General features: G+C 40.4%; 2 protein-coding genes across 8 annotated transcripts in view; both read right to left on the bottom strand.

Annotated features, from left to right (window-relative positions):
• Positions 1 to 556: 556 nt before the first annotated feature.
• SAV1 (salvador family WW domain containing protein 1) lies at positions 557 to 22,740 on the bottom strand. 2 transcript variants are annotated; one of them, XM_052783664.1, is made up of 5 exons: positions 22,486 to 22,740; positions 20,166 to 20,612; positions 10,237 to 10,507; positions 9,135 to 9,273; positions 557 to 1,794 (listed from the first exon to the last, which is right to left on the bottom strand). In XM_052783664.1, exons 1-5 carry the CDS (start codon positions 22,577 to 22,579, stop codon positions 1,690 to 1,692), a joined length of 1,056 nt encoding a protein of 351 aa, XP_052639624.1. In that variant the 5' UTR covers positions 22,580 to 22,740; the 3' UTR covers positions 557 to 1,689. The 2 variants fall into 2 exon arrangements, with proteins under 2 accessions (XP_052639624.1, XP_052639623.1); XM_052783663.1 differs by having other exon boundaries at positions 9,130 to 9,273; positions 22,486 to 22,738.
• A 733-nt stretch (positions 22,741 to 23,473) lies between these two features.
• The window catches only part of NIN (ninein), a 65,462-nt gene continuing 61,158 nt past the window's right edge, over positions 23,474 to 27,777 (bottom strand). For all 6 annotated transcript variants that reach the window (XM_052783651.1, XM_052783652.1, XM_052783650.1 and 3 more), the window contains one exon: positions 23,474 to 27,455. In XM_052783651.1, the coding sequence (XP_052639611.1) occupies positions 27,246 to 27,455 (210 nt within the window). In that variant the 3' untranslated portion in view covers positions 23,474 to 27,245. The remainder of the gene's footprint in view (positions 27,456 to 27,777) is intronic.

The following is a 27,777-nucleotide window of genomic DNA, read 5'->3' as shown; positions in this document are numbered from 1 at the left end:
AGCCTTAGGCAAAATAAAATCTCCAGCTTTTAACAGCGGAGGAGAAGCTTGTTAAGCAAAGGAAGGCTCTTCGCTGAGGTCCACAGCCCTCTCATGGGACAGCACCGGGTACAACCACCCCACTCATCTCTCTGTCCTGGTCTGCGGAACAGACACGTTTTACGGTACAGCAGCTGACCCCTGGGGCTAATCTAAGCTGTAACCGCTTCTGGCAGTCACAGGGAGTCGGCGCAGCGCGCTCGCTGGCTTTTACAGAGAACGGTGCCAGCCCCAACAGCAGCTTTTACTGCACCTGGGCCTGGCGCAGGCTGGGGCGGCAGGAATGCCCTCTCCTCGCTGCGGGCCCCGTCGGCAGAACCAGCGCGCAGCTCAGCTCCGCGCGCGCTCGCTCGGTCGCTAAATGGGCACCGCTGGGCTCAGAGCGTTGGAACCGCAGTCGGCTTCAGAGAACCCGAGTTACTGGTTTTCACCACCCCCAGTCAGATCTTTTTGTTGGTTATAAGAACATTTTATTTGACCTTCTAAAAGGCAAAGAATTAGTTGGACAACGCTTCACTCATTGAACAAAATTATTTTTATTGAATTAATAGGATTTACAAGAAATGTATTTTTTTGTCTGCAACAATGTTTATTGCACTAAAAAGAATCCATAAATAACATTTCAGGACAATCAGTGAACCAAATGAAACTATTGGAGGGTAACTGTACAATTAAAAGTTTCCCCTCAGTAAGGAAGCTTTAATACAAGAGAAAAGCTCATTAAAAAAAAAAAAAAGTAATTGTTGTTACATCCCTGATTTTTTTCCATGGCATGGTACAGCTGGTTGGACAATGCTATTACCTTCCCACATGACTGGGTCACATTTTATGAAATGCAGTTTACCTAGGATTTAAAAACCTGTGAAAAGTTTGCTTAGAGCTCTTGGTCTGTAAGAAGGTACAAATATTTCCTCTCTGACTAATTTCTGTGAAAACTAGTAGTAAAGCTAAAGTAGCAATGCATTAAAGTAAAAAATAAGGCAAATCAGACTTCACTTTCATGAAGCACTGGGTTGAGACTGATGAAATCCGCTTCTGTCTGGTTGTAGCCCTGGGTTGTTACTGAAACGGAACAGTGTCGGTGTTCCGTACCTTAAAGCTGTAAACAAAGAGCAGACCGAGAGAGAGAGAGAGGGACATGAAGTCCCGAGGGAAATACATGGAAATATTCATTTGGATTTTAACAAGGTTTTGAATCCAGGACATTTCATACAGTTGCAACTATTGCCCTTTAAAAATACATAGTCAGCTTCTAAATAATACAGCCAACTGCTAGAAAAAAGATACCAGAATCAAGTGTCTGATTAAACTCCGCGCTGGTTTTCAGAATAATAAACTAGTTCTTGTATGGAAAAAAGATTAACAAACATTTTTCATTTTTATAAACAATACATAATACATGTAGAAAAATATTCAAGAGGATAATAACAAAGGTGCAACATCAACAAAAATAAGCTGCCTTTTCAACAAAAGCACTTTTTCATAGTTTTAAGTGTGAAAACCTTTTAAAGCTCTTAGGTGTCCTCAGAAAAGTCTATTAAAGAGTTGTTAGCTTAAAAATTCTTGCCGTGCTGCTGGGCATACCACTGCTGCCTCTGCTTGCGATGCTCCAGCTCGGTGAGGAGGGCCTGCCTGTACGCTTCGTACAGCTTAACGATCCGTTCCAGTTCTTTCATGAAGAGCAGCTTCAGCATCCCCTGGTATGTGTCCAGGTCTGCCAGCTGGAAGAGCTCCCACTTCAGAATGTGATCGTATCTGTTTCGATAGAAAAGATGATTACCTACATGCCACTGCGAGCAAATACACAGCATTTTATGCATTTTCTTAAGAACCGGCCTCACAGTTGCACAGCCACCGATCAGATTTCTAGCAAGATATATTAGCATGTTTTATGTGAAGAAATGAGGTCATTAAGACCAAAAGAGATAGAGCCATGTCTCAAAGCAAGTTGGAGAAACATCACTTACAGCTAAACTGCAGAATCACTCATAATATGCCAAGATAAACTCTACAAATGCTAAAGATCCTATAAACTGATTATAATAAACCAATGGAGAAAATGCATTTTGGAAGCATTAAAACAGCAATTCCACTCAACAAGCCTTGAAAATTTAGTAGTAAAACATCCTTCAAAATTAGAGTAACTCAGAAAAAAAAAAAAAAAGAATTATTTCAACAGCTTACCCTAACGCTCCCCAGCAGGTACCTCCCAGAAGGCAGAATACTGCAAGTCTTACAACACGCTTTTGTTTCCAAAGCATTCTTGTTCCAGCCTTAACAAGCACTCTTGGACACTGTCCCCCTCTTGGTTAATTAGCAGCAATAATCTAAGTCAGTGTGTCTCAAACAGTGGGTTGTGAACCCCACAGGACCACGGAAGGGGGGTATCAGGTAGCACCAGTGAGGACTGGGGGCGGGGAATCCGATTAGGCCATAATTAATGGCTGCAAGTACTCATGCCAGCAAGGCACCTCCTAACCACCTGCAGCTATCGGCCACGATCTACCTGCCACGGGGGGAGCAGAGTGGGTGTCAAGGGAGTGATGCAAGCACTAACAGCTAAAAATCCTACATGTTCTTACTCCCCACACTGGAAAAAATGAGCTGCTGTGGACCTGGGGAGGTCCCTGGAGACACATGCCAAGAGCCTGAAACACGCTGGTGCCACCCCAAACTCCTCCGTTCGGAATATCCAACCTAGCTCCCCGCCTGAGATGGAAACAAGCTCAGCTGTGAAGTCAACCAATTACTGTTGTATTTCTTCCCACTTCCACCAGTTACAAGGAGTTGTTGGTTGAGCAAGGCAAAACATAGCGGCTTGGGTCATCAAAGCACCATCCACACTGTCAACACTTTTTCCTTGACGAGGGAAACAGACACTAGTCAGCAGCGCAGAACGTGAAAGCTCACAAGGCAACTACAAACAGGTGCGAGAAGGGGGCTACACACAGACCAGCTTTGTTAGAAGCCACACTCATCACTCTCCACGCTGGAGAGCAGAGTACACGAAAACAAACCACAAAGAAAAGCAGGAGCACAACATCAATTCATAAAGCGGGAGAAACGACGCAGGAGGAAAGCTGCTGGCGCCACTAACCACTGCAAAAACTCCCGGGTTAGAGAGCTGCCAGCAACGTGCATCTCGCCTTTCATTCGGTAGGTCTTCTCCTCTCCTACTCAACGTGCAGCACTGCTTTTCTTACAAAAGCTGCAGCACTGTCAGTGCTGGGTTTTAGTTTTACTTTTTAATATGGAGCAATTCTGAATTTCTGTTTATACTCCTAACACTTTTTTTTTTCCAGTTTCTGAAACATATAAACATGCCCCTATCTTCAGACTTTAGGGCTATCAAAGGTGCTGCCATTGGATAGGTACAAACTTAACATAAGATGAACCTCTTTGAGATGAGCCTCCCTTGTCTCGCTAGCAGAGCTGAAGAAGGTCCCTGAAGGCTGCATTTTATGTCGTAACTGCCCAACCGCTCTTGTGACTAATCAAGGCTATGCCATTTCTCCTGCGAGTAATTTTCCACAATCAAAACTGACACTCTAAGGTCTGCAAGGGAACCAGACAGCCGGTCAAATGAAGTCCAGTTTCACCATGGAGGTCTGTTCGACCATAACGTTAGTCACTGACTCGCTTTCATGCCACAAATTCTTCAAAGCTAGTGCTGACAATCTTTCACACCAAACACATGGTTCAACATTTCCCAAATTTAATATATATATAAAGGTAAATATTATAGACAAGCTATCCAAACTATTCAAGAAAGCAAGCATTTTTCTTCATTACTTTTTTTTAATGGACCTCTTTTTGTGCGCATAGTAGGGGAAGGTTTCCAAGATCCTGGAAGAAAAACACCATTTCTAACAAAGTTTTCCAACAAAATCATGGTAATTCTACAGAGACAGGATTAAAGGTCTCTGGCTTATGGCCAGATGTCCAGTACTACCACCACACCAGGGGAATAGCTGCAGGATGGTATTAAGCAGGAGATGCTGGCATTCAGGACATTCCTCAAGGAGTTGGTAATTGAAATTGTCGTGGTTTAACCTCAGCCAGTACCTAAGCACCACGCAGCTGCTCGCTCACTCCCCCCCCCCCCCAGTGGAATTGGGGAGAGAATCAGGACAAAAAAAGGTAAAACTCGTGGGCTGAGATAAGAACAGTTCAGTAGAACAGGAAGGAAGAAACTAATAATGATAATAATAACAATTATAAAATGACAATAATAACAAAAGGATTGGAATATACAAAACAAGTGATGCACAATGCGATTGCTCACCACTCGCTGACCGGTGCCCAGTCAGCTCCCAAGCAGTGATCCCCCCCCAGTTTCTATACTGGACATGACGTCACACGGTATGGAATACCCCTTTGGCCAGTTTGGGTCAGCTGCCCTGGCTGTGTCCCCTCCCAACTTCTTTTTTCCCTCCAGCCTTCTTGCTGGCTGGGTATGAGAAGCTGAAAAATCCTTACTTAGTCTAAAGATTACTTGGCAACAACTGAAAACATCAGTGTGTTATCAACATTCTTCTCATACTGAACCCAAAACATAACACTGTACCAGCTGTAGGAAGAGAATTAACTCTATCCCAGCTGAAACCAGGACAGAAATAATTCAGGAAAAACCCAAGACACCGGGCCAACAGCAAGACAACTGTTCTGGTGAGCAACTTACAGTGTCTTAGTTCAGGCTCTGAAGCCCACAAGGCCAAAGGCTTACCAACGGGGACCTGGCTCATGTCGGTCAGCGCATCAGTCAAGCGTTAACAGCCCATGGTGCAGACCTACCCGCATATGCTTAAATAAAGTAGTATAATGACTTCAGATAGCTGGATATATACCAAGGCTTAAAATAAACAGGCTGTTCTCTTTCATGGTCTCCTTCCACCTCAGCATGATGACTGGAGAAGTCTGGCAGGGTGACATGAGCTAGCAGCCACAAAGAGACCTGCCTGGTTCAGGAACAGACACGCTTCCCAAGGCTCAGAGGGAACAACGGACACAGAAACGACGTGTGACACAGGTGTAAGCACAGTTCTCATTAGTGGGGATATCTGGGCTAACCTGGGTCTCCTGGAGAGACTCGTGTGAGAGAACTTCAGGAATATCACCCCAAAATGAGCAGGGGTGCTAATGCTGCCCCTGGGAAGGGGACCTGAGCCGCACAGAGTATCCTGGCATGGGCCTGGCCAGCTCTGGGAATAGGACAAGCCGCAGAATTTCCTAAGCAAGGTGAGGAAACAGCTATTCCCCGAGTTTTAATCTTGATTTTGTTTGATCCGAGTCTTGCTCTACAATAGGCATTTTAATGCTGCTTTACTTTGATAAAAGAAAGCCTTGATGTAGTTACATTTTCACTGCAATACCCCTCATTTCCTGCTTTTTCCCAGTGCTTCTGAACATACACCATTCATCTGCAATCTAATTTTCTTAACTTGGAAATAGGCAGCTGACTACTATAATTATTAGAAGAATAGAAGAAACTCATGGAATAAACAGAGTTGTTTGATCCAGCTGAATTACATGAGAATATATATTCACTTGAGTGGAGGCTGAAGCCAAAATATCAGTAAATTTATGCAAATAAACTGCATTACATATTGAAAGGATATATTCAGAAGGCTGTATGCATCAGAGAAGCACCAAGACATGCAGATGACTACCAAAAATGCTTCTAAGAGGAATTTTAAGAACTTAAATAACCACAGCTTCTATAAACTTCCTAAATACCAGCTTCTATGTTAAAGTCATCCCAAGTCTTGACAGGGCTGCACTGCTAAAATCACTTTTCCCCAAAAGCAAGAAGAAACAAATTGCAGCTGTTTATCAACACGGAGATCAAACTCCACAGAGAGGCAGACTGCAAGCTGCTGCTTTTGAAGGTTTGCCAAGTACAACTACCTTTGTAAGCACTTGATTATTGAGTTTACGTGAACACCACCTTTCCACCTCTGCTCCTTTCCCTCTCATCAAGAGCTGAATTCAATTGCAGCAGGATTTCCCCTGCCTCGCCCTGTGCTCATGAATCCTTTCGAATTTTCTGGGCCAATGGCATTTATTGAAATATGTTCCACAGCAAGGCCGATTCTCAATGGAAGGCCTTGTTTCTTATAAAGGTGGCAATACAAGCAGGAAAGAAAACAAAGCTCCATCACATGCAATAATGCATTTGCAGGTTTTCTGAGGCCTGCAACTTTTTTGTTTGCTCCCCAAAGAGATGCCTAGAGGCACAGGGCACAGAGTAACAGTACCTGACCTAGACTCCCCAGGCATTTTTTAGAAGGGCAACTAGTCACAGAGCCAGAATCGAGGGGAGAAAGCACATTAGTACAAAATGCCTGTAGAGCACAGAGCCTTCCCTCCTGGGTGAGAAAGCAGGAGCTTACTAGACGGAACATGCAGCCAGAATACTCCGTCTCCAGTGCTTTTCCCAGTAAATAGCAAGTATTTAATATAAAATAGGACACTTTCAACACAAGAGACACTGACCTGCCCTGAATATTTACAGCCTGTTGATTAGGGCTGGAAGAACAAAGTCCTGGGTTCAGATCTTTGCTCCAGAAGAGGTGGGGAAAGAACCTGAACCATGATCCCTCATACGAGGAAGGCATTTCTGGTCTCCTCACCCTCACAGTCCCATGCATGCAGTCTGGCATACTGTGGGAACACCCACCAGACTGGTCTACCTAACTTGGAAGGTGGAGAAACATTCAATTTTAGAGTCTAGCATAGGGTTAAATGCAAGCCAGGAGTCTTGATTCCTCTGTGCTAAGATTCTGATAGCTGCACTTACACTCTCAAAACAAACCTTGACAGATGCCAGGAGAGAGGGGAAAAGGACACTTCAAGATATCAAAAATACCTTGATAGTGGAAATCGTTACTTCAAGTTATAACTAGACACCAAAGCCTCTTCACTGTGTAGTGAGCCAAATACCTTCTTTTTTATCTTAACAGTTTGACCATTTTTCACTGAAATAGGGAAGCATTATGGCTAACACCTACTAAACTCTCCACTAGACTTTTCCAGTGGCCATAATTCTTATTCTTCAGAGAAAGCTGTTGAAACGAAAGCTAACATTATCTATTTTTGCTATCATTATCTACTTCTTTCAACAAAAATGACTGGCCTTCAGTCAGCTAAATCAAGCTACAGTGTCAGGTGTCACTAACAAATCATAACAAAATACACCACGATGATTTCAGTGCAAAACTGTAGTGATAATCAACAGATTTTTACAGTAAATTTCAAATAGCAGATCGCAAAAGGTATTCCTCTACTACTACTATGAAAGCGTTTTGCCCACTTTCATTTTTGCAGCAGAACACTGGAGGCTCATACGCGGCTTTTGGACAATACTACTGAAGAACTTACAAGCATTACTGGATGTTTTTCTCAAGCTTTAAGCCAGTTGCTTTGGCAACAGAGAAGAGGTTCATTATTAAAATTACATTGAAAATATGTAAGTGATCTTGATCTTAACTATGAGAATTATTTATCAATTGTTCCTTAAGAAGCCCTCAAGATGAGGTGACGCTAAGCCAGACGCTACCACTCTCCCACACTTTTCCAATATAATATTAGCATAAAGCAGAATTTATTTCTTCACAGAAGCGTTTGAGAATTACAACAATATTCCTATTACCACCAGCACTACTATAACAGAAGGCTAAAAGGATATTGGAAAATACATGATTTTTGATTCCTCTGAACAATGTAAATTCTATTCAAACAGCTTGAATGTACTAAATGTTTTGGGTTTTGTTTGTGGGTTGGTTTTTTTTTTTAAATTTGTCACAGCCTACTAGATATAAATACATTCCTGATAAATTGTTTAAATGATCTTAAATTTGTTTCTCAAGTTTCAAGAGAAGTACCAACAAAAGTCCATACAACACAGGCTGAAATAGTTCAAACTACATTGTGTGGATGTGCCAAAGACCTAAATAAAGAAATGCAGCTGCAGCCAAAACCTAAAAGTATTTCTAGGAAACAAGTGCTCCCCTAGGTTACAGGAACTTAGTATGCCCCTGGTGCATAAGTGTACAGGTGGATTTTAGGCCAGTTTAAATCTTTATGGGCTGCCGGCAAGCCCAGTAGCCACAAGAAGTAATAAAACCCATTCAAATTACAGTTACTAAAAGCAGCTAAAAAAAAAAAGAGGTTTTTTTTTAGTGGAAGTCACTGAACATCATACACAGTCTGAATTTGCAACTACAGACTGACCTGCTCATTGCTGTAAAACTTAGTTCCTCCATATTCTTCTTATGAAAAAGTACATGATTTCATAATTATTAAAAAGTATCTGGATTTTTAAATTGCTTTTCTATTTAGTGTTACTCTTCTGCAGAGCTGTACCCATTAGAAAATGTAATTTGTTTCATTATGCCAACTCAAATCTTTTCTTGGAGGAGATTCCCTGTTCCTACAGCATTGCTTCTTTGAAAAAAACCTTTTTACTACCACATAGTTTTTAATTAAAGTTCTTGAACAGAAACACAGATTTCAGTCTGTATTCAAAATTCTTAATTGTGAAGGAAAATTTGTATGTCTTTTTTAAAAAGGAGTAAGATACACATTAAGACTTAACACCCTAAAAATATTTCACGTATTTTATAAGCACGTGGTACTGTTCTCACAAATACACTGAAAGTAAACCACATCCTCAACTCTCGAATATATCATTCTGCAAGTCATGTGAATGGCAAGAAGACTGTGATGATTTTAAGTAATGCCTAATACAAAGCAAACTAATGCGATGAACATAGAATCATGGAATGATTTGGGTTGGAAGGGATCTTCAAAGAGATCATCTAGTTCCAACCCCCCTGCCACGGGCAGGGACACCTTCCACTAGACCAAGTTGCTCAAAGACTCATCCAACCCGGCCTTGAACACTTCCAAGGATAGAAGTGGATGGAAGTTCTGGTACAACTTCCTCACGCATTGTCAGCAATAGTTCTTATGCAATTAAGAAATAGACACCAGCTAGAGTTCTACTTTCAGTCATCGAAATTAATTTGTTTTCCTTCCTTCTAAGCTACACATGCATAGTGTGAAATGCAGAGGAAAAAAAAAGCTCACTTTACAGGAGCCCTGGCATAGACCTGCAGCCAGTCTGGAATCTCTGCCGTGTGGTAGGGGTTTGCAGGGACAAGGAGAGGCTGGCTTCTCTCAGCTTGCTGTGGCTGGTAAGTCACTGGGGGAGGCTGGTCATAACGGGGAACGCTGTACAAAGGAAGACAGAGAAAGTCCGTAACCTTCAAGCAATAACTTCAGACATACTGATATCATTAAATTGTTAACATTATTACACAGATTAATACATGCAAAGGCCGATGATGCAACCACATGGGTGGAGTGTTGCCTCAGCAGGCCTATACCAAGAGCAACTTTCTGTTGCTATTTTTGTGCTTCACTCCAATCACAACTGTAAGTGTTCCTGCTATCTGTTAGCACATGGTAAAATTCACCTTAGACCTATGCACCTAGTGCCTGCTACCTAGATACTAAAGCAGAACAAAAAACGATACCTGTTTTTAAAACATTAAAAAGGCAAGTATTGATTCAGCCAAATAATCCACCATCTAATATGTTAGAACAAATGTATTCAGGCAGCAGCTGCCAAGAGTTATTCCATTTATAACAAAGGACATCCTCATATGTGTATCTTTTGTGCCACATGTTAAAAAAACTTTCCCTTCCTGGGTAACGGCAAAATAGACTGAGCAGCAGAAATTAACTGTTAGATTTGGTGTATACTAACTTTATTTTACCTTTAAATTACGAGTAGCTAAAATACTGATTTTCCTTCTAGACAAGACTGTGTTTCAGATGGTATATGCTATTTGTTCAGACAGTCTCCTGGAACATCAGATCGAGTTTCTTTTCAGTCTACAATTCAATTATGCTCTCAGCAACTTTGTTGTTTTACTGACAGTTGAAGAGAATAGCTGCTTTGTTTTAGTGAGTTAGGAACAAGATCCTGTTTCTAAACTTAAGACAGTAACAGATGAGACAAAAACCTAACAATTACAACTTCTTCTAAAAATCTTAGTCAAGAACCAGTAAAGCTGACTTCTAAAAATAAGTAGGTTTTGGCACGTTATATATGAGACAAAACCAGTTCCACTTTCTTAACCGGATTAAGAAAAAAAACCCCAATCACAGAAGAGGAGGTGGATGTCTTACCTGGGAGCACAAGGATGCTTATATTGAGCTCTTTTATTGATGTGATCTACGTAATACACTCCAAATTCTGCTGACTCAACTCTCTCCCATCCCGGAGGCAGTCCTTCACGCTCAAGTGGATGGCTCCAGTGAGTTGTATTAGTGTTATGATCTATATAGTATTTCCTTCCTCTAATAGTCCAGTCCACTGACCAGCCGGGAGGAAGAGGTAAATCTTCAGAACTATGATTTGTTAAGTTTCCTAGAGATGTAGCAGCAACTCTACCGATGCCTAAAAAAAAAAGCAAGCAACGTTTAGCCAAATTGATAATACCCCAAACCAACATTACGTACAAAATCAACTTCCCTCCCCACCCCCCACATCAGGCACTCTTATGAACTTTGAACAATACCATGATGTTTACAGTGTATGCGCTTGTACATTACTAAAAAAGTATGATCAAGTCAAAATAGCTATTCCCTTTTAAGTCTCACTCGTTTCACTCTCCTCCAGCTCCAGATTCACTACACAGCTTCATTCAGAAACAGTTAAAATATCCTTGCTTTTTCAATTGGAGACATATATTAGCATATGTAACAGGGGTGAAGCTGTTATTATTGTCTCAACTTGCTGAGCAGAGAGAGCTGACAGGAGATTACAGATGTTAAAGCTTTACATAAATGACAGTTTCTGTTAATATGCTATTACAGCTGCATCAAAACTATTTATCTACAAAAACCCCACAGCTATTTCTTTTTCTACTTACAGTCAGAAATTACAACTATCTAGAAAAATCACTGAATACCAACAAAGCTTTTCAGATTAACCAGTCAAGAACAGTAACAGGACCAGGTCAACCGAGAAAGGAGGGACAAGTAAAGTTAGCACTATCCTGCGCTGACCATTATTACTGAAGTGCATGCAATCATGGCGAAAAAGTGTCATTAGTAACACGAGAAAACAGAAAAGCTGGATCCGTGCAGGATCCTGCACAAGCCCTTTGCTGAACACAGTCATCCTGCGCGCACTGAAGTTGATGTTGCCATGTCGTCTTTGCTAAAACTACCCACGCTCGTTAGACTAGCTAGTTTATGTGCATTGCTGGGCTGGACAGTCAGACCTTGGAAGTAAGTTTCATTGTCTAGTAGGCTGGACATCTGCCTCTCTACATCCTGCTCTTCTCAATGCTGAAGAGGCACGTGAAGAAAAGTAATTTCCAGCTTTTCTTGGTGATGTGGGCTGCACTAGGAGAAGGGGTTCTCCAGCAAGAGAACTAAAGCCTAGGTGAGTTGTATGGGCAGTAGGAGAGCTGACAGGAATCAGTAGTTGATTAAGTTCCTACCTCTGCCCTAGAAACACAGCACATTTAGGATTTATCACTACATAGGCTTATTTAAGAGACCGGTCACTAGCATTTTAAAAAAATACAGGATTTGTTGTAACATACACACAGTTTTCACATTTTAAAAATTAGCATGCTAGGTGCTGAGAGAGGTACTTACAAAACAAAATTCCAATTTCATCTTTTCCTTCCTTCTATATACTATGGATACTTAGGAAGCTAATTGAAATAAAAGCTGTAATAATAACTACAGAAAACAAAAACACCTCCAAAACAACCAAACCCCTAAAACCCCAACCACAAAAACCAAGTGACATCATGAAGAATTTTGCAGGTCTCTTTCCATTCCTTGGAAGCCTACTACCTACTGGACGTGCTGGCCCAAATTCAACTCTCTTTTTAAAATCCTTTTAAGTAGTTACCTTCTGTTACCCACAGTTCTATGGTAAAACAGTCTCTGGCTTTAAAGAAACTGCAATTACCTTTTCATCCCACAATCAAATGCATCTATTCAATCACTGTATTCATCAGAGTTTGTGTGTTACTATTTCCCATGGCCAGAAGAAGGGGCATAGGAGCCAATTTTTGCACTTTCTTAGAAGTCGGGGAGTGACGCCATCACAAGCACCACATTTACTTACTGAGGAAATACACCCCTTTCCTTCTGTTTTTCAGAAGTAACATTTTTGTATGATTGTTTTTTGAGAGAGTGGAAGGGAAAGGCAGAGTCTATCTCATCTAAAGCATACTATTAAAAAGAGGTTTCAGGTGTGGTCATCAACTCAAAAAGACAACAGTAATACTGAAGTAGCAGCAAAATTGTAATATTTCTCAGGCAATTTCATACTCGTCTGCCGACAAAGGCAACAGTCCTCTTCAACAATACGTACATAATATATCATGCTAGCCAAGGGATGTCATCTATTTTAAGCATTAGTTTACATACAAAATGACAGACTGAAAACTGGACGGGCTGTCATTCTAATACAAGATAGCAGTCATGAACAAAGTAATGGAAAGGCTCCAAAGCAACTGAATAAAAAAAAAAAAATTTAAAAAAACCCTCAAAAACTTCCTCCTGAGCACTGCTCTTTAGAACATTTGTGCTCATCCACAAATCTTTTTCTAGCCTTGGCAAGTTCTGAACTATTTGGCCTTAAAGTATTTCTTCTTGTTATAGTACTTAACTATTTGTTAGCTTTATAAAGGAAAGCTGATGGCTGTGTTCATGTGATAGCTCCCACCTCTCATTAGGATTAAGCAACCTAGACCTTTACTTCCAGTGAGAAGAAACATCCCGGAGGCTTCCTGACCTTTAGCAGTACTGGGGCAGGGAAACTATTTCAGACCCTAGCTACAGTTATGTCACTGGTTTTGTTTTCATTCCAATGACAAAATACAAACATTTAAGCTTCTTGAACACACTGCACTTTGGATAAACAAATTCAGTATTTTCTCCAATTAACTGGACCGCTGTGTTGTAATTTCATGTACTTATCAACAGTGACTATTAAATCACCACTACCAGAAGATCTGAACACACAAACTTGACTGGGGGAAAGAATTTTCACAAAGGCTTAAACTTATTTTTCTGTTTACTGTTAAAACCAGCACATGTCAGTATTTTTGTTACAGTTCCTCCTACTTAAATTCTATCATGATTCCAGCAGCAAATACATATATACTTTTTCCTTCAGGTAAAGGTTAATGCTTTCCAACATTTGGAAGTTGGTATTAAAAGTTGCACAAGCCATCCTCTGCACCACAAGTTATCTTGACACTGCCTATAGACAATGCCTATATCTCTTCATACAAAAGCCTGAGAAGACTGGGAGCTGGACTTGGGTAGCGAGGAAAACCAAAATCTAGATTACATAAAGAAATCACCTAGAAAGCAGGCTAAAAAGCAACGCTGCACCCAATGGAAAGGCAACGCTGGCAGCTCTGTGTTTGCACAATCATTTAATTCTAGCTACATCGTTTCTCCCAATGCCAGGTTATTTTCTTTCATTTCCAAGATGCAAAGAACAAAAATAATACCAGACACAAATGTATTACATATTCCTTTTGCCATTTTGACTTCATATATATGAAGAAGCAGAGCCATACTGTTACAATAAACTTAAACAGCTGTATCAGTTACCACTTTTGAACAGTGTTCCAAGCCTCTACAACTAGCAGGCTCTAATTATGAAATCAAAGGCCAGATTTATAAACTGACAGTTGCAAATACTTCAGGTTGTAGACCATCACGTATAGTCTTAACGTGCATTTTTGCCCTTAAAATCACAGATCATACTGAAATATTCTGTGTGCTGGAAGTTTTAAGATGTCAGGTAACATTCATAGTGTCTTACAATCATCGACCCACTATGCCATTCAAATCGGCAATTAGTACAATTTAGATGTGTGTTTATATAATTGCAGTTACTAGAGATCAGAAGAGATTATATATTGGTTTTCCTTATAAAACTCAGCAGATGCTTCCTTCGAGGGAGAAAGAATACACACATAAGAGAAACAGGTCCTGCTATGACTTTGAACAATAAGAGAAGATGAAAATTGACTTTCATATTGCCCTGGTTTCAGCTGGCATAGAGTTAATTCTCTTCCTAGTAGCTGGTACAGTGTTATGTTTTGGGTTCAGTATGAGAAGAATGTTGATAACACACTGATGTTTTCAGTTGTTGCTAAGTAATGTTTAGACTAAAGTCAGGGATTTTTCAGCTTCTCGTGCCCAGCCAACAGGAAGGCTGGAGGGGCACAAGGAGCTGGGAGGGGACACAGCCAGGGCAGCTGACCCAAAGGGGTATTCCATACCATGTGACATCATGTCCAGTATAAAAACTGGGGGGAGTGGGGCTGGGAGGGATCACTGCTCAGGAACTAACTGGGTGTTGTTCGGCAAGTAGTGAGCAGTTGCATTGTGCATCGCTTGTATATTCCAATCCTTTTATTATTATTACTGTCATTTCATTATTGTTATTATTATCATTTTTAGTTTCTTCCTTTCTGTTCTATTAAACTGTTCTTATCTCAACCCACAAATTTTACTTTTTTTTTCCTGATTCTCTCCCCCATCCCACCTTGGGGGGGGGGGGGGGAGTGAGTGAGCAGCTGCGTGGTGCTTAGTTGCTGGCTGGGGTTAAACCATGACATGTATATATACACATCTATAAGTATCAATAATAAGACTGAACAACACTCGGAAGAGTAAATTTGCACATGATCTTTTCCAAAGTATAAACCAAAGAAGAAAGTTACAAGACAGCCTAAACCCATCTACTCTGAACACTACCTTTTCTGTGTCATATTGCCAAAGTATGACACTCTTCTGTGTTCAAATTTCAGCTAAGGTCTTAGCCCTAAAGCATTTTCATAGCAGCCTAAAGCTTCACATGGGATTTTACTGCACACTCCAAGGATATTCCCTGAATCATGGGCTGGTACCAGATTTACATAGCACAATGCAAACTATCCACACAAAAAAACCCCAACTTACAACTTCAACCATTTCTATCAAAACATCTAGTGTAAAACCTGTGATTTTCCTATTGATGGGGGATACGATCTCTACCATAAGATAAGCAAAACCAGACTCATCAAAGCAGTTCACTGTAACTACTCAGGGTTTTCTTACTCACATACTGTTTTATCTATGACAAGACAGAAATTCTCATTCTTCCTGCTTTCCCAAGGAAGAGAGTTGTTTAAATTATCTGCTTTTCCAAATATTAAATGTCTCCTTTCCTCTGCTTAAGGAGGAGCACTGTTCTTTATAAACTTGCCTGAGTGGCACTATCAAATCTCAACAATTAATTTAAATTTATGCATTGTAAATCCTTTTCAGGCTGCCTCTTCAGAACTTGTCCAGCCTAATTTGTTAATTCTGTTTTATAATGGTATATGTTTGGGGTATTTTTTTGGTTCAGCTGTTGCTTTTAAGGAACATCAATGTTGAACATTATTTGTGGCTTTTTTTCCTTCTCTTTAAAATATAGTATCTTCAGTTTAAGGTCTTGAATTAATTGTCAACCAGGCCAAGAGGCATTATATGCTGTTCCAAAGCGAAAGAAAATCCTGCTCAATGCAGTTTGCTTGGTTAGGAGTATCACCGTGTATGTTCTCAACACTTTGAAAAAAGAAAGTGGAAAGGAACAGTAACCACTTATTACTAGTATTAACAAGATTTAAAATACTCAAGAGTTTTAAGTAAGGCCATGCCCTATATTCAGCCTTATTCTCAACATCTTCAACAATAGGGTGTTCTAATACCAGAAGCCAAACTTTAACTTTGAGCACCACATTCCAGTGCATTATAAGATACCACTGCTAAGAGTTCCTTCATTTAATACTCTTCTCTTAAAAACATGTTAAGCTAATAACGTTACAAATGTGAAAAATATGTAGTATCTTCTTTAGTCAAGGGAGTTCTGTTTGGTTTGTTCCATTAGTATGGAACAAAGAAAACTGTAAGTGATATGCGTTAATGCTTTCACAGCCCAATCAAGGGGTTTTTATTTTAAAGGCAATCTGCCTGGAAAGAAGTCCAAGTTCTTAGGAGGAAAGGTTTCCAGGTCAGCAAAGGGCACTTCTTCAGTCTGCCTGGCAGGAAGCTCAGCAGAAAAATCGTATCACCAGACCAGTCTGGCATAAAGGGAAAAGAGCAAAAACACTAAGAGAAAAGTCTCTGCTTATTAGATACAGTGCTGATGGAGGCAGAGAAATTTCAGAGCCTATGAACTCCCCACAACTAGCTTCAACCAAATTTCAAAGTGTTAAAGAACATATCTGGCCAAACAAAAGGCCTTCATATTTGTCTTTAATTAGGTCAATTGTCTTGAGAGCCTTTTTTCAGGATGCCAAAATCCTCTCCCTTCCCCTCATCAAACCAGGATGAAGAACAGGAAGAGAACATGAAGGAACTGTTTAATTGTAAGGGAGTAAGTAATAATAAAACAGCAGAAAGAAGTTCCAATAACTATCTTGTTTAGATAGGTCTGCAGGTTCTAGGCCTTCCTAACCTGTTCCAAAGCATCTAAAGGTACTTCCTGAGCACAACTATCTCGTTTGTCAGAGGGAATGGGGCGTTCCAAGTAAGCATAAATTCACAAATAGGAAATTACAGGAAGTACTTTGAAAGCTTCAAAAAGTATGCTACAAAGAAATTACTGCAAAATCAGCACAAAAGAAGAAAAGGGCAGGAATTGCCATTTGTTCAAAAATGAATGAGGTGTACAGACCTAAAAAGAAAAGCCCTGCCGCTTTAGCTCTAATTAATAATTAGTATTTCTTTATTTTGCTCTTATATTAAACACGAACACCAGTTTGCAATTTTTAAGGGGTACAACTTAACATGAGATGAACCTACTTTTACTAAAGTGCACTGGATTCTCTGTTCACAGGATTACTCATTTTTCTCCTCTTACACCACAGTCAACTGTGTACAATCCACCACCAGAAAGTGCCTTTACACTGTGATTTTAATCTCAGCAATTTTCATATACACATAAGAATTTTTTAGCTTACCGCTCAAACAGGTACAAATAACTCTGAGGTCTTGGTTACAAGTTAGTTCCAATCTATACTGTAGATATAACTTCAACCACAGACCTCCCCAAACCTTTAACCTAGAAGAGAGGAAAGAGATGTCGAGGAAAGACAGGTAAAGTCTCTTAGAATTAAGCTTGAAATGGACACTAAAAAAAATTTTCAAGAAATGCCACAGAGGTAGCTAAACACACAAAACTAGGAAATATCTCAACTGAAGACATTTTTCAGGAAAGCCAGCAGCACTAGACTGCTAACTAAAAACAAATCTAATGAAAATAAGAAAAGGAGGACATGGTAGAATTGAATCATACTGAGAGAGAAAACATGACTTCAAGGAGAAATGCCTATGAAAGAACACATCAATGCTGTCAACATCATGGGACTTTCTTAAATACTTTGCTGAATACTTTGAGTATGACGATCTCAATAAGAACATGTTTTCAACTTATCTCTAAATTATAAAGAGGAGAATCTTTATTTTGAATGAAAGCTGAAATCTGCATGCATCTCTTCACTTCCACACTGCTGCTTCTCCAAAGTCATCTCATTTGTAAACAACACTGAATGAAACATCACTCACCTATAGCCAAGAGTACCTTGTGCTCATCAGGCAACGTTTCTGTAGCAATCAACCCAAACCATAACAAAACTGACTGAGGGGACCTTCTGAGGGAGGGTGGGAGAGGAGGAAAAGGGCAGAAGGCAGCATTTACAGATTCTAGCTAATAAACAGACTTATACCTTGAAACTGTAGGTATTAGGCAATTTTGTCATCAATTGTCTTGATGAAGAATTTTGATTAGGTGAAACATTTAGAAACAACAATGGAGATGTGTAAGGAAAAAGTAATTTAGACAAAGACAATGAAAGCAAAAGGCCTGCCTCAGTATTCTGGAAATGCAGGAAAAAAGGAACTAGAAGTTACAGAAAGATTAGTGTAGCTCGAGGAAAACATGGAAGGTTTGAAGACAATGCATGGTTCAAATAAAAAGAAGCTTAATGGCGAGACGAAAGAAGTAAGAAAATCTAACATCATCTTATTTTGGCCACACAATTCTTTTACTGAGAAAAAGTAACAGCAATTCTTGAAAAGTAAAGGACATAGGTCGATACTCTTACTGCAGTGAAACTGAAAGAGGAATTTAAGAGTTCATATTCCATGTTGAGAAGAAAGGAAAAAAAATAGAGGAAAAGGGAAACACTTTGGCAGACAAAAGTCTCACCTTTTTTGTCTCTCCCTACAAATGCATAAGATTGAATACTCACCCGTTACAAAGTATGCATAGAATTCGTTCAAACTATTAAATGTAAAAATATGAGAGTGAATGACAGAGACCAAACAAACATGAGCTCCTTTATGATTTCCAGTGGCTAAGGGGGCATGTAGACAAACGGGGTGGTGGTGGGGGAAATATATTTTTAGAAAGAAATCCATGTTGGTACAATTGAGAAAAATACAGCTATAAAGCCCTACCTTCAGCTTGTTTTTAAAATCTTCTAGATTAAACTCCACTTTCAAACTAATAGCTAGAGCTCCCTTTCCACTTAACATTGTTTCAATTCTACACAGCAGCAGTACCATTTTTTGACATCTTCCTCAGCATACACAGTTACTGTAGTAATGTCAAATGTTAAATTGATGGATTGGTTTATGAAATCCTCCCCTCCTACCGCTCCTCCCTACAATATCCCAGCACACGCTAACAGTTGCTCATTATCTGGACCAGGTAAATGTTTAATGACTGCTGGCTGAACAACAACTGACAGAGATGGAGGGCTTTCATGCAAAATCTGGGTAGATCAGATGTATTAGCGTGTAGCAAAATATAAGAGGATTAAAGTAGCAAGTCTTAAATCTTAGTATTTTAGAATTTACTGGCTGACAGCAGAACCACTAGCATTACTCTTCTGTCACTTTTCATTGAAGTGTTTCTGTAGTAAAAAGCCCATAAAGCATTGTCAGGTTATAATTCCATACACAAGGTCAGCAGCCTTAAATGTTGACATTCTTCCTAGCGGATTTATTGTTCTAGACAGGAGATTTATTTTAGTAGCGGCTATTTACTATTTTGTTTACAGATTACAAGTAATGACAAACTAACGTATTTCATATTGAAGGTACGTTATTTACAGGTTTGAAATGTTTGTTTCAAACTCCTCCTTGAACATAGTTTCCATAGTATATACAGTGCTCAAATACAGCCAAATTTACTACTTTTAAGGTCACCTTTCTATGGCCAACATTGTAATCCCAGGCTTTTTATTCCACCAATAGACTCACAACAGCACACTGCACCAAAGAATTACTCTTCAGTGTCATCACAGATATAATCAAATATTTTAAAAAGCAGTATTTAATGGCTTCTTTTTTCTTATGCTGTTCTTCCCTTAGAAAACAAAGACAAGTTCCAGTGAATTTGAGGGGGAAACAGGCATATTTACAAAAGATATTACAAGCTAAAAGAAAAAAAAAAAAATCAAGGACTAGAAAGTCAATTTCAGCACTAACTACATGTCAATTTGCCAATTACACAAAGCAGGCATCCCTTCCTTTGACTATTTATAATAAATTATTTTAATTCTTGAGGTCAAATTAACACAATAAAATTAAATAATAACACAATGATATTTAAAATACAGCAAGACGGCAACGCTATAATTTAGAGCTGTTGGTTCTTCTCTACATCATGAAAATAGTACATGTGCCCTAATGAATAAAATTCCTTGCTAGTTAGCAACTGAATCAACTTTATCACAAGGAGTTGCATATACGCTTGGCATTAAAAAAAAAAAAACTTGCTCAACCTTACCCCATTTATTTAATAAATAAATCATGATTTAAGTATATTTTTTCCTTTCCGGATATATGCAAACTCTTAACTCTAAGAAATGTGAACACGTAGTGTACTCGATCACAGAAATGTCATTAAAATAAGCTCTGTCCCACACAGCATAACTCCTAAAAACATGATCCTGATCATCTGGCTATACCTCTGCACCCAAAATCTTATCAAAACCGTATTTTTAAAAAAACAGCAATTAATCAATACTTACCTGAAGTGTGCCTCCCGTGATTCTGTGACATCCTCTGGAAAAGATCGCTGTTGTGTTCATAATACCTGTAGTCCTCATGTACGCGATCATTTAACTGACGTCTCCTCTGGGCATCATAAAAATGATCGTAATAATAACAACGGGCACCAGCATCTCCATTTTCCAAAACAGAATTAGCTTCTGTTAAAAAGGACTGGGAGGAAGAGCCGTATTCTCTAGGGACGTCAGCTAAACTTCTTGCGAGATAGGAAGGCGCAGACAGTCTGTTGCTTTCACGTCTCATTATTTCATGAGGTGGCCTCTGCACTGGAGTTCGAAGGAAACTCTGGTTTCTGGAAACAATTCCATCTCCACCAGAAGCATACGCAGAAGACGTTGAGTCAGGAGGACAGATATCAGTTCGTCTTGGAATGGTTGGACCGTGACGGATAAATGAAGGCATCAGATCTGATATACAGCATTAAAAGAGAGACAAGAACTTTGGCTGTACTTACACATAAAGCGTTTGGCTACCCACAATGCTGATTTACACCACGAATTGAGGAAATTCAAATGCTAGAACCCCTTTTTAGGTACCTCTAATGCATATGCAAGTATAATGGTAATGCTGCAGTTGGTACTGGTACAACAGAAACCATCACACCCTCCCCAGCAACAAACTATTGCCAAAAGAGTGCAGTTTTGCCAGTATAACTGCATCCACAATAAACAAAAAAACCCCAAACCCAAACCCCATCAAAAAGCACATGCCAAAAAACCCCCGAAACCACCCCACACTGTGCTGTGGCTACATCAGCCAGGCTTCATACCTCTCTACTAGAAGGGTCAAGAAAATCCGAGTATCCTGGCTACCACTCTACCACTTCATTGGGACCACTGTCCTTATGAACTCAGAATAACTGAACACATTAGTGCTTACAGGAATCCATGACAGAATCAGGAACAGAATTCATACTTTCTCCACTAATCACAAAGTTCAGCCAGCAAAATGCTGTTATTCTGCACACATTAAGTTCTCAAATTCTCGTGAAGGTATTTCACTTTCTCCTTTACCTAAAGAGGTTTTGCACACGAACAGTGACATCTATTTATACAATTTCAGTGCCTCCCTCCAGTAAGCGATACATTGCTCCTCTCCTTACTATTACTTTCACCAAATAACTAGTTTCCCTCCAGGTGAGCCAACAGAAACTATGACTTTCATTTAGGAGGAGGTTATGTCTATTATTAATTACTTTTTATTAATAAGCTCTTATAACTTAGGGTAAAAATTCAGTGCATCCCAGAAGGTGTCATCAGTAAATCTATAACTGATATAAAGCAGTCATGTAACAGCATCATGGCAAGCAGCATGTCTAAGAGGTGTTAACCCCTTAGACACGCCTACAGCTTAATATGAAAAAAAAATTGTGGGTTTGTTTTGTTTTGTTTTTTAAAAGACCAAGTCAATGTAATCAGACTACTAGATGATTTTGCCTGTTGACTGGGGAACCAGCTGTTCACGCAGCAAATACTTCCAGAAAAGCTGAGTGCCGGTTCCTGCCAGCAAATCAGTTGTTGCTAGTTGTGATCTCCACGCTAATCCTGCATTCGTAGCATAATACATTTCAGTCTCAGGTTGTTTTCAAAGGTTAACAAAAAGAAACCTAAGTGCGCTTTCAACGTGTATTTGCTAGCGTTCTGTACAGTCCTAGCGAAACCAGGACTGTGGCATGAGCGTCAGGTTAACCACGCAAAGATCAGTGCATCCAAGGTACGTAGCGGTGACCTCATCAAGTTGATTCATGGCTAAGAACTGGTGCACTTGCTTCCGCAGGGATTTTATGCAACTGTCTCGTACAGTTATCTCATTTTCAAAGCACACACCTTTTGGCAGTGCACACAGCCTCGATCGGGAAAACAACCACTGACTTTGGAAAGAGAAAGACGATCTGTTCCGCTCGCCTGAAAGATACCTGTTTGGAGACTATCTTAACTCCTACCTGCTGAAAACTGACCAACTGCTGCTGAGAAAATAAAACCAACCCAAGTTTATCGTCAGCACCTGGTGGTACGCTAGGCGTAGAGCTCCCTTTGAAACTCAAGCCTCCCTTTTTGAGGTTTCACCTCCCTCCGTCAGCTCCCGGGTCTCTCAACAGCAATTCCCCACAACCCCACTCTCCCCTCACGAAGGGACCCCCCCCCCAAAGCCGCGCAGGGCCTCCCGGGCCCACCGGACCGCCGCCGTAGCACACAAAGGAGACGGCTACCCCCCCGCCAGGCCTCGGGCTTGTCCTCCCAACCCGCCCCCGAGCCCGCCGAGCCCGTCCCCGACACTCACTGCGAAGCAGAGGGCTGGTCTCCTTCTTCACGTACTTGCCCTGCACCTCACCCGGCTTGGAAAGCTCCGTCCGCGTCTTCTTCCGCGACAGCATCCCACCTCCCGGCCCGCTACCACCCCCCGCATACCCGGAGCCGCTCCCCGCTCCGCAGGGCAGGGCCCGACCGCCCCGACTCCGCCTCAGGCGCGGCGGCGGTTGCTCCGCGCTCGCATGGCCGCGCACCGGGCCGGGGAGGGGGGAGAGACTCAGCGCTGAGGGGAGACGGCGGCGGCGCGCGGGGGCTTGTGGGAAAGCGGCCTCCGCCCTCCGGGGCAAGGCCGCGGGGTAGGGTAAGGGGAAAGGGGGCGGGCGCTGGCGCTGTCACTCACAGCGCCCCCGCGCGGCGGGGAGGGCGCATGCGCCGGGGGGGATGGCGGGAAAGGAGCCGCCTCAGGGCCTGCCCGCGCAACGGGACAGGGATCCGTGGGCACCGCCGGCAGGTCATGGCGGGCTGCCGGCGGCTTCTCCTCCCCGGTGGGAGAGGGGACCCTTCACCCGGCTGGGGAGGACCACCGCTGCCTCGCTGGCAGGGGGAAGCGCGGGTCCCGGAGGAGCTCAGTGACCAAGGGACGGTGCTCCCGCGGTGTCCGCTGCCCTGCCTTCCACCCCGGTTACCGAAGGAGTAAGTTTTAAGAAGGTTAATCCGGAAAGGCGTACAGAAAGCACTCGGTATTTTCCATATAAAGGTGAAGAATAGGCACGCCACTTCAGTCGAGGGCCGGGTGTGCTTGAAAATAAGCCCAGAGGCGTGTTCAGCGCCTGTCAGTTTTTTACACCTTAATTTTATACTTTCGTAATGGAAGAAGCTACTTTTAGTAGCTGCCCAACTGTCTTTTTTAGTACTGTGGCTTTGTGTATGCATTTGACGAATATGCAGATAATACTTGAAGTACCTACAACTTCACGGGAAGATACAGAAATATTTTCAAAAAAAGACACAAGTAGGGATCATACGGTAATTTTTTTTTTATATTCATTATAAATAATGTGTAAGTTGGTTCATCTTTCAGTTTTACATGATGTTGTAAGGACAATATATTACACCGAAACAAAACAAACTCGACAGAAAAAAAAATACACAATTGTTTTCTTTTATACAGAAGTCATTTGTCATGAAATGACAGCATCTGACACCAAACAGGAGACTTAACAGGTAAATGATGGAAAACCTGAGAGACAGTGATGTCATTTGCTGAAAGTAAACAAAAGGATTTTACTCTTGATAGATCCAGCCTGTCCCCTGCTCTACCTTAGATATAATCTGGCTAAAATCAAATGTGTTACAATCCTTTTTTTTTTTTTTTTCCAATCAGAATTCGAAGAATGCAAATTTTCTTGTATTTAAAGTAGCAATTGGAGAATATGCAACAATGTATACTTTTAAATCGTTCTAAATTGACAAGTAGCACTTCAACTGTGTGAATTTAGTACACAAAAATTTAACTTGGGGTCTCTCCTTCCAAAACTCCCAACCCATGATACCTATGTGCCTTTATTTTCACAGCAATTCATAAAGCAAGAGTTCAAAAGATTTAAAACACCTTCTGTTAATCAAGTAGTTAATATCTTAATTGGCAAGGCCTGTTGTATGAATGAGGCCTAGAAATTCAGTGACTTTTGACTGGTACAATACCATTAAATACTTTGGTATCTTTAAAATGCCTATACTGCATAGGAGACACATTCATGCACAAAAGACCACTAATGCTTAATAACTTACATGTTTATATGCTTATTTTCAGTAGCCTGGACTTTGTAAAACTAGCTGCTTATCTTCTGAGCTGATACAATGAACCAATAAGCAACATGACGCTCATTTGTAAGCAGCACTACCTTTCTCTCTGTTCCCTCCATTTGGGAAGGGATTGTCCTGAAGTGTCCTGTAGCAACAAAAACAGTACAGTACAGAAAGGCTCTAGAGTATGTAATTACAAAAGGCACTTCTGAGAATGAATTCACACAAGTATTCCAGTGAAATTGGAGTTTTGTCTAAAAAGTGTTTACCAAACATTTTCCTCCTCCTCCTCCTCCTCTCTCCTGTGGTTAGGTTAGTTTTTTGAAGCTAAGTGAAAGAAAAATAGAGCAAGGTAGGATAGGGTGAAAATGGGAGAAGTCAAAGTCCCTTTTCTCTGTTTCTCCCTTCTGTGCCAACATCTGGGCTCCCTTTTTGGTACTGTGCTCTAGAAATGTGTGTATGTTTGGTTTATAAAAGCCTGGTAACTACCAGGAGGTTAAAAGAACTAGTTAAGTAGCCTAGCCTTTAAAATTGAATAATGTGAAATTAATTGCACAATAGTTTAAGTGAAGTACTCGTTCACTCTGTTCAGCATTCAGACTTTGGTCACAGACTGAGCATTAGAAGTAAACCTAGGTCAAGATATGAAGTAGTGTTAAGATGTGCTAGCAAATAATATTTTTCCAAATACAGTTCTGATCATCTGAACTTCATTTACATTGTTTCCTAGAAGTATTCTGAAACTTTGCTAATTTCCGTAGCATAGGCGAGGTTTTAGGGTGTGCTCAATTACCATGTTGCTAACACACAGCCCTGGTACCCACACACAGAGATTTATTATACCCGATACCACTTACTGATTAATACTGCATGAAACCAGATCTCACTACTGCAAATTTTTAAAAGCTCTTATTTATCAGTGCAGTTTGTCAATTTGACACATTTCAAGTTTGTGAAAAGAATTTTTGCAGCCTCTGAAAGATGGGGTATGTAAATCCCTGAATTTGAGATGACTTAGAGAAATGCCCGGTATAGGCATTTTGAATAGCATAGCAGTGAAATAAGTTATAACGACTTTGTGATACCCCAGCATACTCCTCTTAAATGAGCGTATTTCCATTTCCCACATATATTGCCCACATAAAGCAACAGAGGAGGAGGAGGAGGAGAGGGGGTCATACCCTGTATGTCTAGCTCAGTCCCTCAACCCTCCAAAATTGTCAAGTAACCACGTAGATACAGATAGCATCCTCTACAGCCACATGCTAATCAGTACTGAGTGAAAGTCATTTTCTGTAGGTTACTCCACAGCTTGTAGGCAGTATTATCCCAGTTTCTGGGGGACTTTTGGCTCATTACAAATGCTGTCAGACTTGTCACTTTGCTAGTGGTCTCAGAGACAAAACATCGCACCCTCTTCCTCTGCATTCTCAATTCATGCATATTCAGAGAGGTCCAGTTTCAAGTATTGCCAGTATGGCCCTATTCACCTGTTTTATTTACATTGTTTAAATGTGTCTTACTGGTCTGATGGAGGCAAGGCAGTTGTAGGGCATTTTAACTATTTGTAGTAATCGGTTATATACAAGCATTTGAGCATGCAAACTCTTATTCAGCTGCTTTTGTATCAGACCCCTCTCAGTCTTGAAGGTGTTCCCAGAGAACTTGCATTTCCCCAGCCTCATTAACTCATCAAACAGGAGGTATTACCTGTCATTACAAACCTTGATGCTCTTCAGCCTTCATGACTACAGCACTTCAGAGTGTTGGTCTAGGAGTACTAAGGTAAAATTTGGTTTATCTTGCTTTTCCTAATGCATATTTATCTTCATCTATTGACATTAATATCCACATTTATAATGTTGAAGGAAGCTAATTTAGGCTGTTATTCCCTGAGTTCTTCATATTCACATTGAATATGTTTCTTCACAATTAATTACAAACTTAGATTCTGTACTAGGATCTACTACAAAAAGATAGGCCTTTCCAAATTATCGCTCGGGTCAAAACGAACACTGCATTAATGGCAGAGGTCCATGTTTGTGAGGCCTAACAACAGGATTTCAGTGATGAAATCATTCAAGTCCCCCTCTTCATTCTTCTGCCAGTTGTTTAATAAACATACTCCACTGCTTTACTGAATTTACAAATTATATAAACAAAACTCACATCTTCACTTCTGTTTAGTGACCCTTCCTTTCTTTAGTATAACTTATTTCCACATATAAAAAAATTAAGGCCTCTACAATTTTTAAGTTGTCTGGAAGCACAGCTTAAAAAAAAAAAAAATAGTAGTAGTCTTTACTTGCCAGCTGGGACATTTCTTCAGATGAAATACTGTTACACTTAGTGGGAGGCAGTAGTCTATTTACATATTTTTAAGGAAACTTTTTTTCTGAGCTATGCAGAGAAACAGCCATGAAGACTAACCCAGAAGCCTAATGCGTAAGGTGGAGCATGTTGCTTTACAGAAACCAGAATCAGTTTGCAGAACACAGACTGTAGCGGGAAAGTCTTGCTTTCAATAGCAATTATACTGATGGTGTTGAAGACTGACCTGTCAACATTATTAGGTTTGGACCATGAAGTATTCTAGAAAGCCAAAAATACTTCAAAGTTTGAATTTACTAATGCAAGTTTGCATTAGACCTTGGCTTCAATCTAGATAAGACTAATTGATTCAGGACAGTAAATTCAGAGTTTATATTTTAAATTAAAACCAAAGTATCAAAATAAGTTAACCTAGAAAAACATGTCTTTTTTTACATAGTGAAGATTACTTTTAGGCAAAACTTAGCAGAAAAACAGTCTGGGAATAAACAAAAGTTCTCTTTTGGCAGTGTCCAGTTTGGGATTTAGCTCTGTCCTCTCCTTGGAGGCATCTGTTAACTAAAATTCGTCAATACAAAAAGGCAACACAGTGAAAAGCTGAAATATTAACATTTCAGTAAAGTGCACGGGACTGTGGCATGCTTAATGGCTTTGCTACGACCTTATCTCGGATGCTGAGTTAAATGATGGGGATGCCAGGTTCTTTACTATTCTATTGAGGTTGGCAATTTTTTCTTCTAGTAAATAGTTTTTCCTTTCAGCAGTTTTCTGCCGCTGTTCTGTCATCTCCAAAGCCTTCAGCAGTTGTGCATTCTCAACATAGAGATCCTTGACCATTGCATCTGCTTTAGTGTTCTTGGAAAGCTGAATTGTGAATAGCAGATAATTACTCAGCAAATTAAAAGCAAAATAAAAATAATTAAAAGCAAGAACAGTGCTGGGAAAGTAGGTGAATGTGTTTATTGTAACTCAAATACCAAAGACAACCCACCCATTCACCTTATTTTTCTTTGTTAAAAGCCTATATGCTTGTGGAGTCTTAATAGATACTATGACTATTTTGAAACTGGAAAGACTTTTTAAGGAGATCAGGCAGATGATAGAGGGCTTCAAATAGATCTTGTCAGATAAGTACTGCTTTATAGCATTTGTCCTCTAAGGATAAGCCTAGTTCACGAGAGGATCC

Source organism: Harpia harpyja, chromosome 3 (assembly GCF_026419915.1).
Source record: "Harpia harpyja isolate bHarHar1 chromosome 3, bHarHar1 primary haplotype, whole genome shotgun sequence".
NCBI lineage: Eukaryota > Metazoa > Chordata > Aves > Accipitriformes > Accipitridae > Harpia > Harpia harpyja.
Note: the sequence above shows the minus strand (reverse complement) of the source record. Positions and strands in the feature narration are given on the sequence as shown.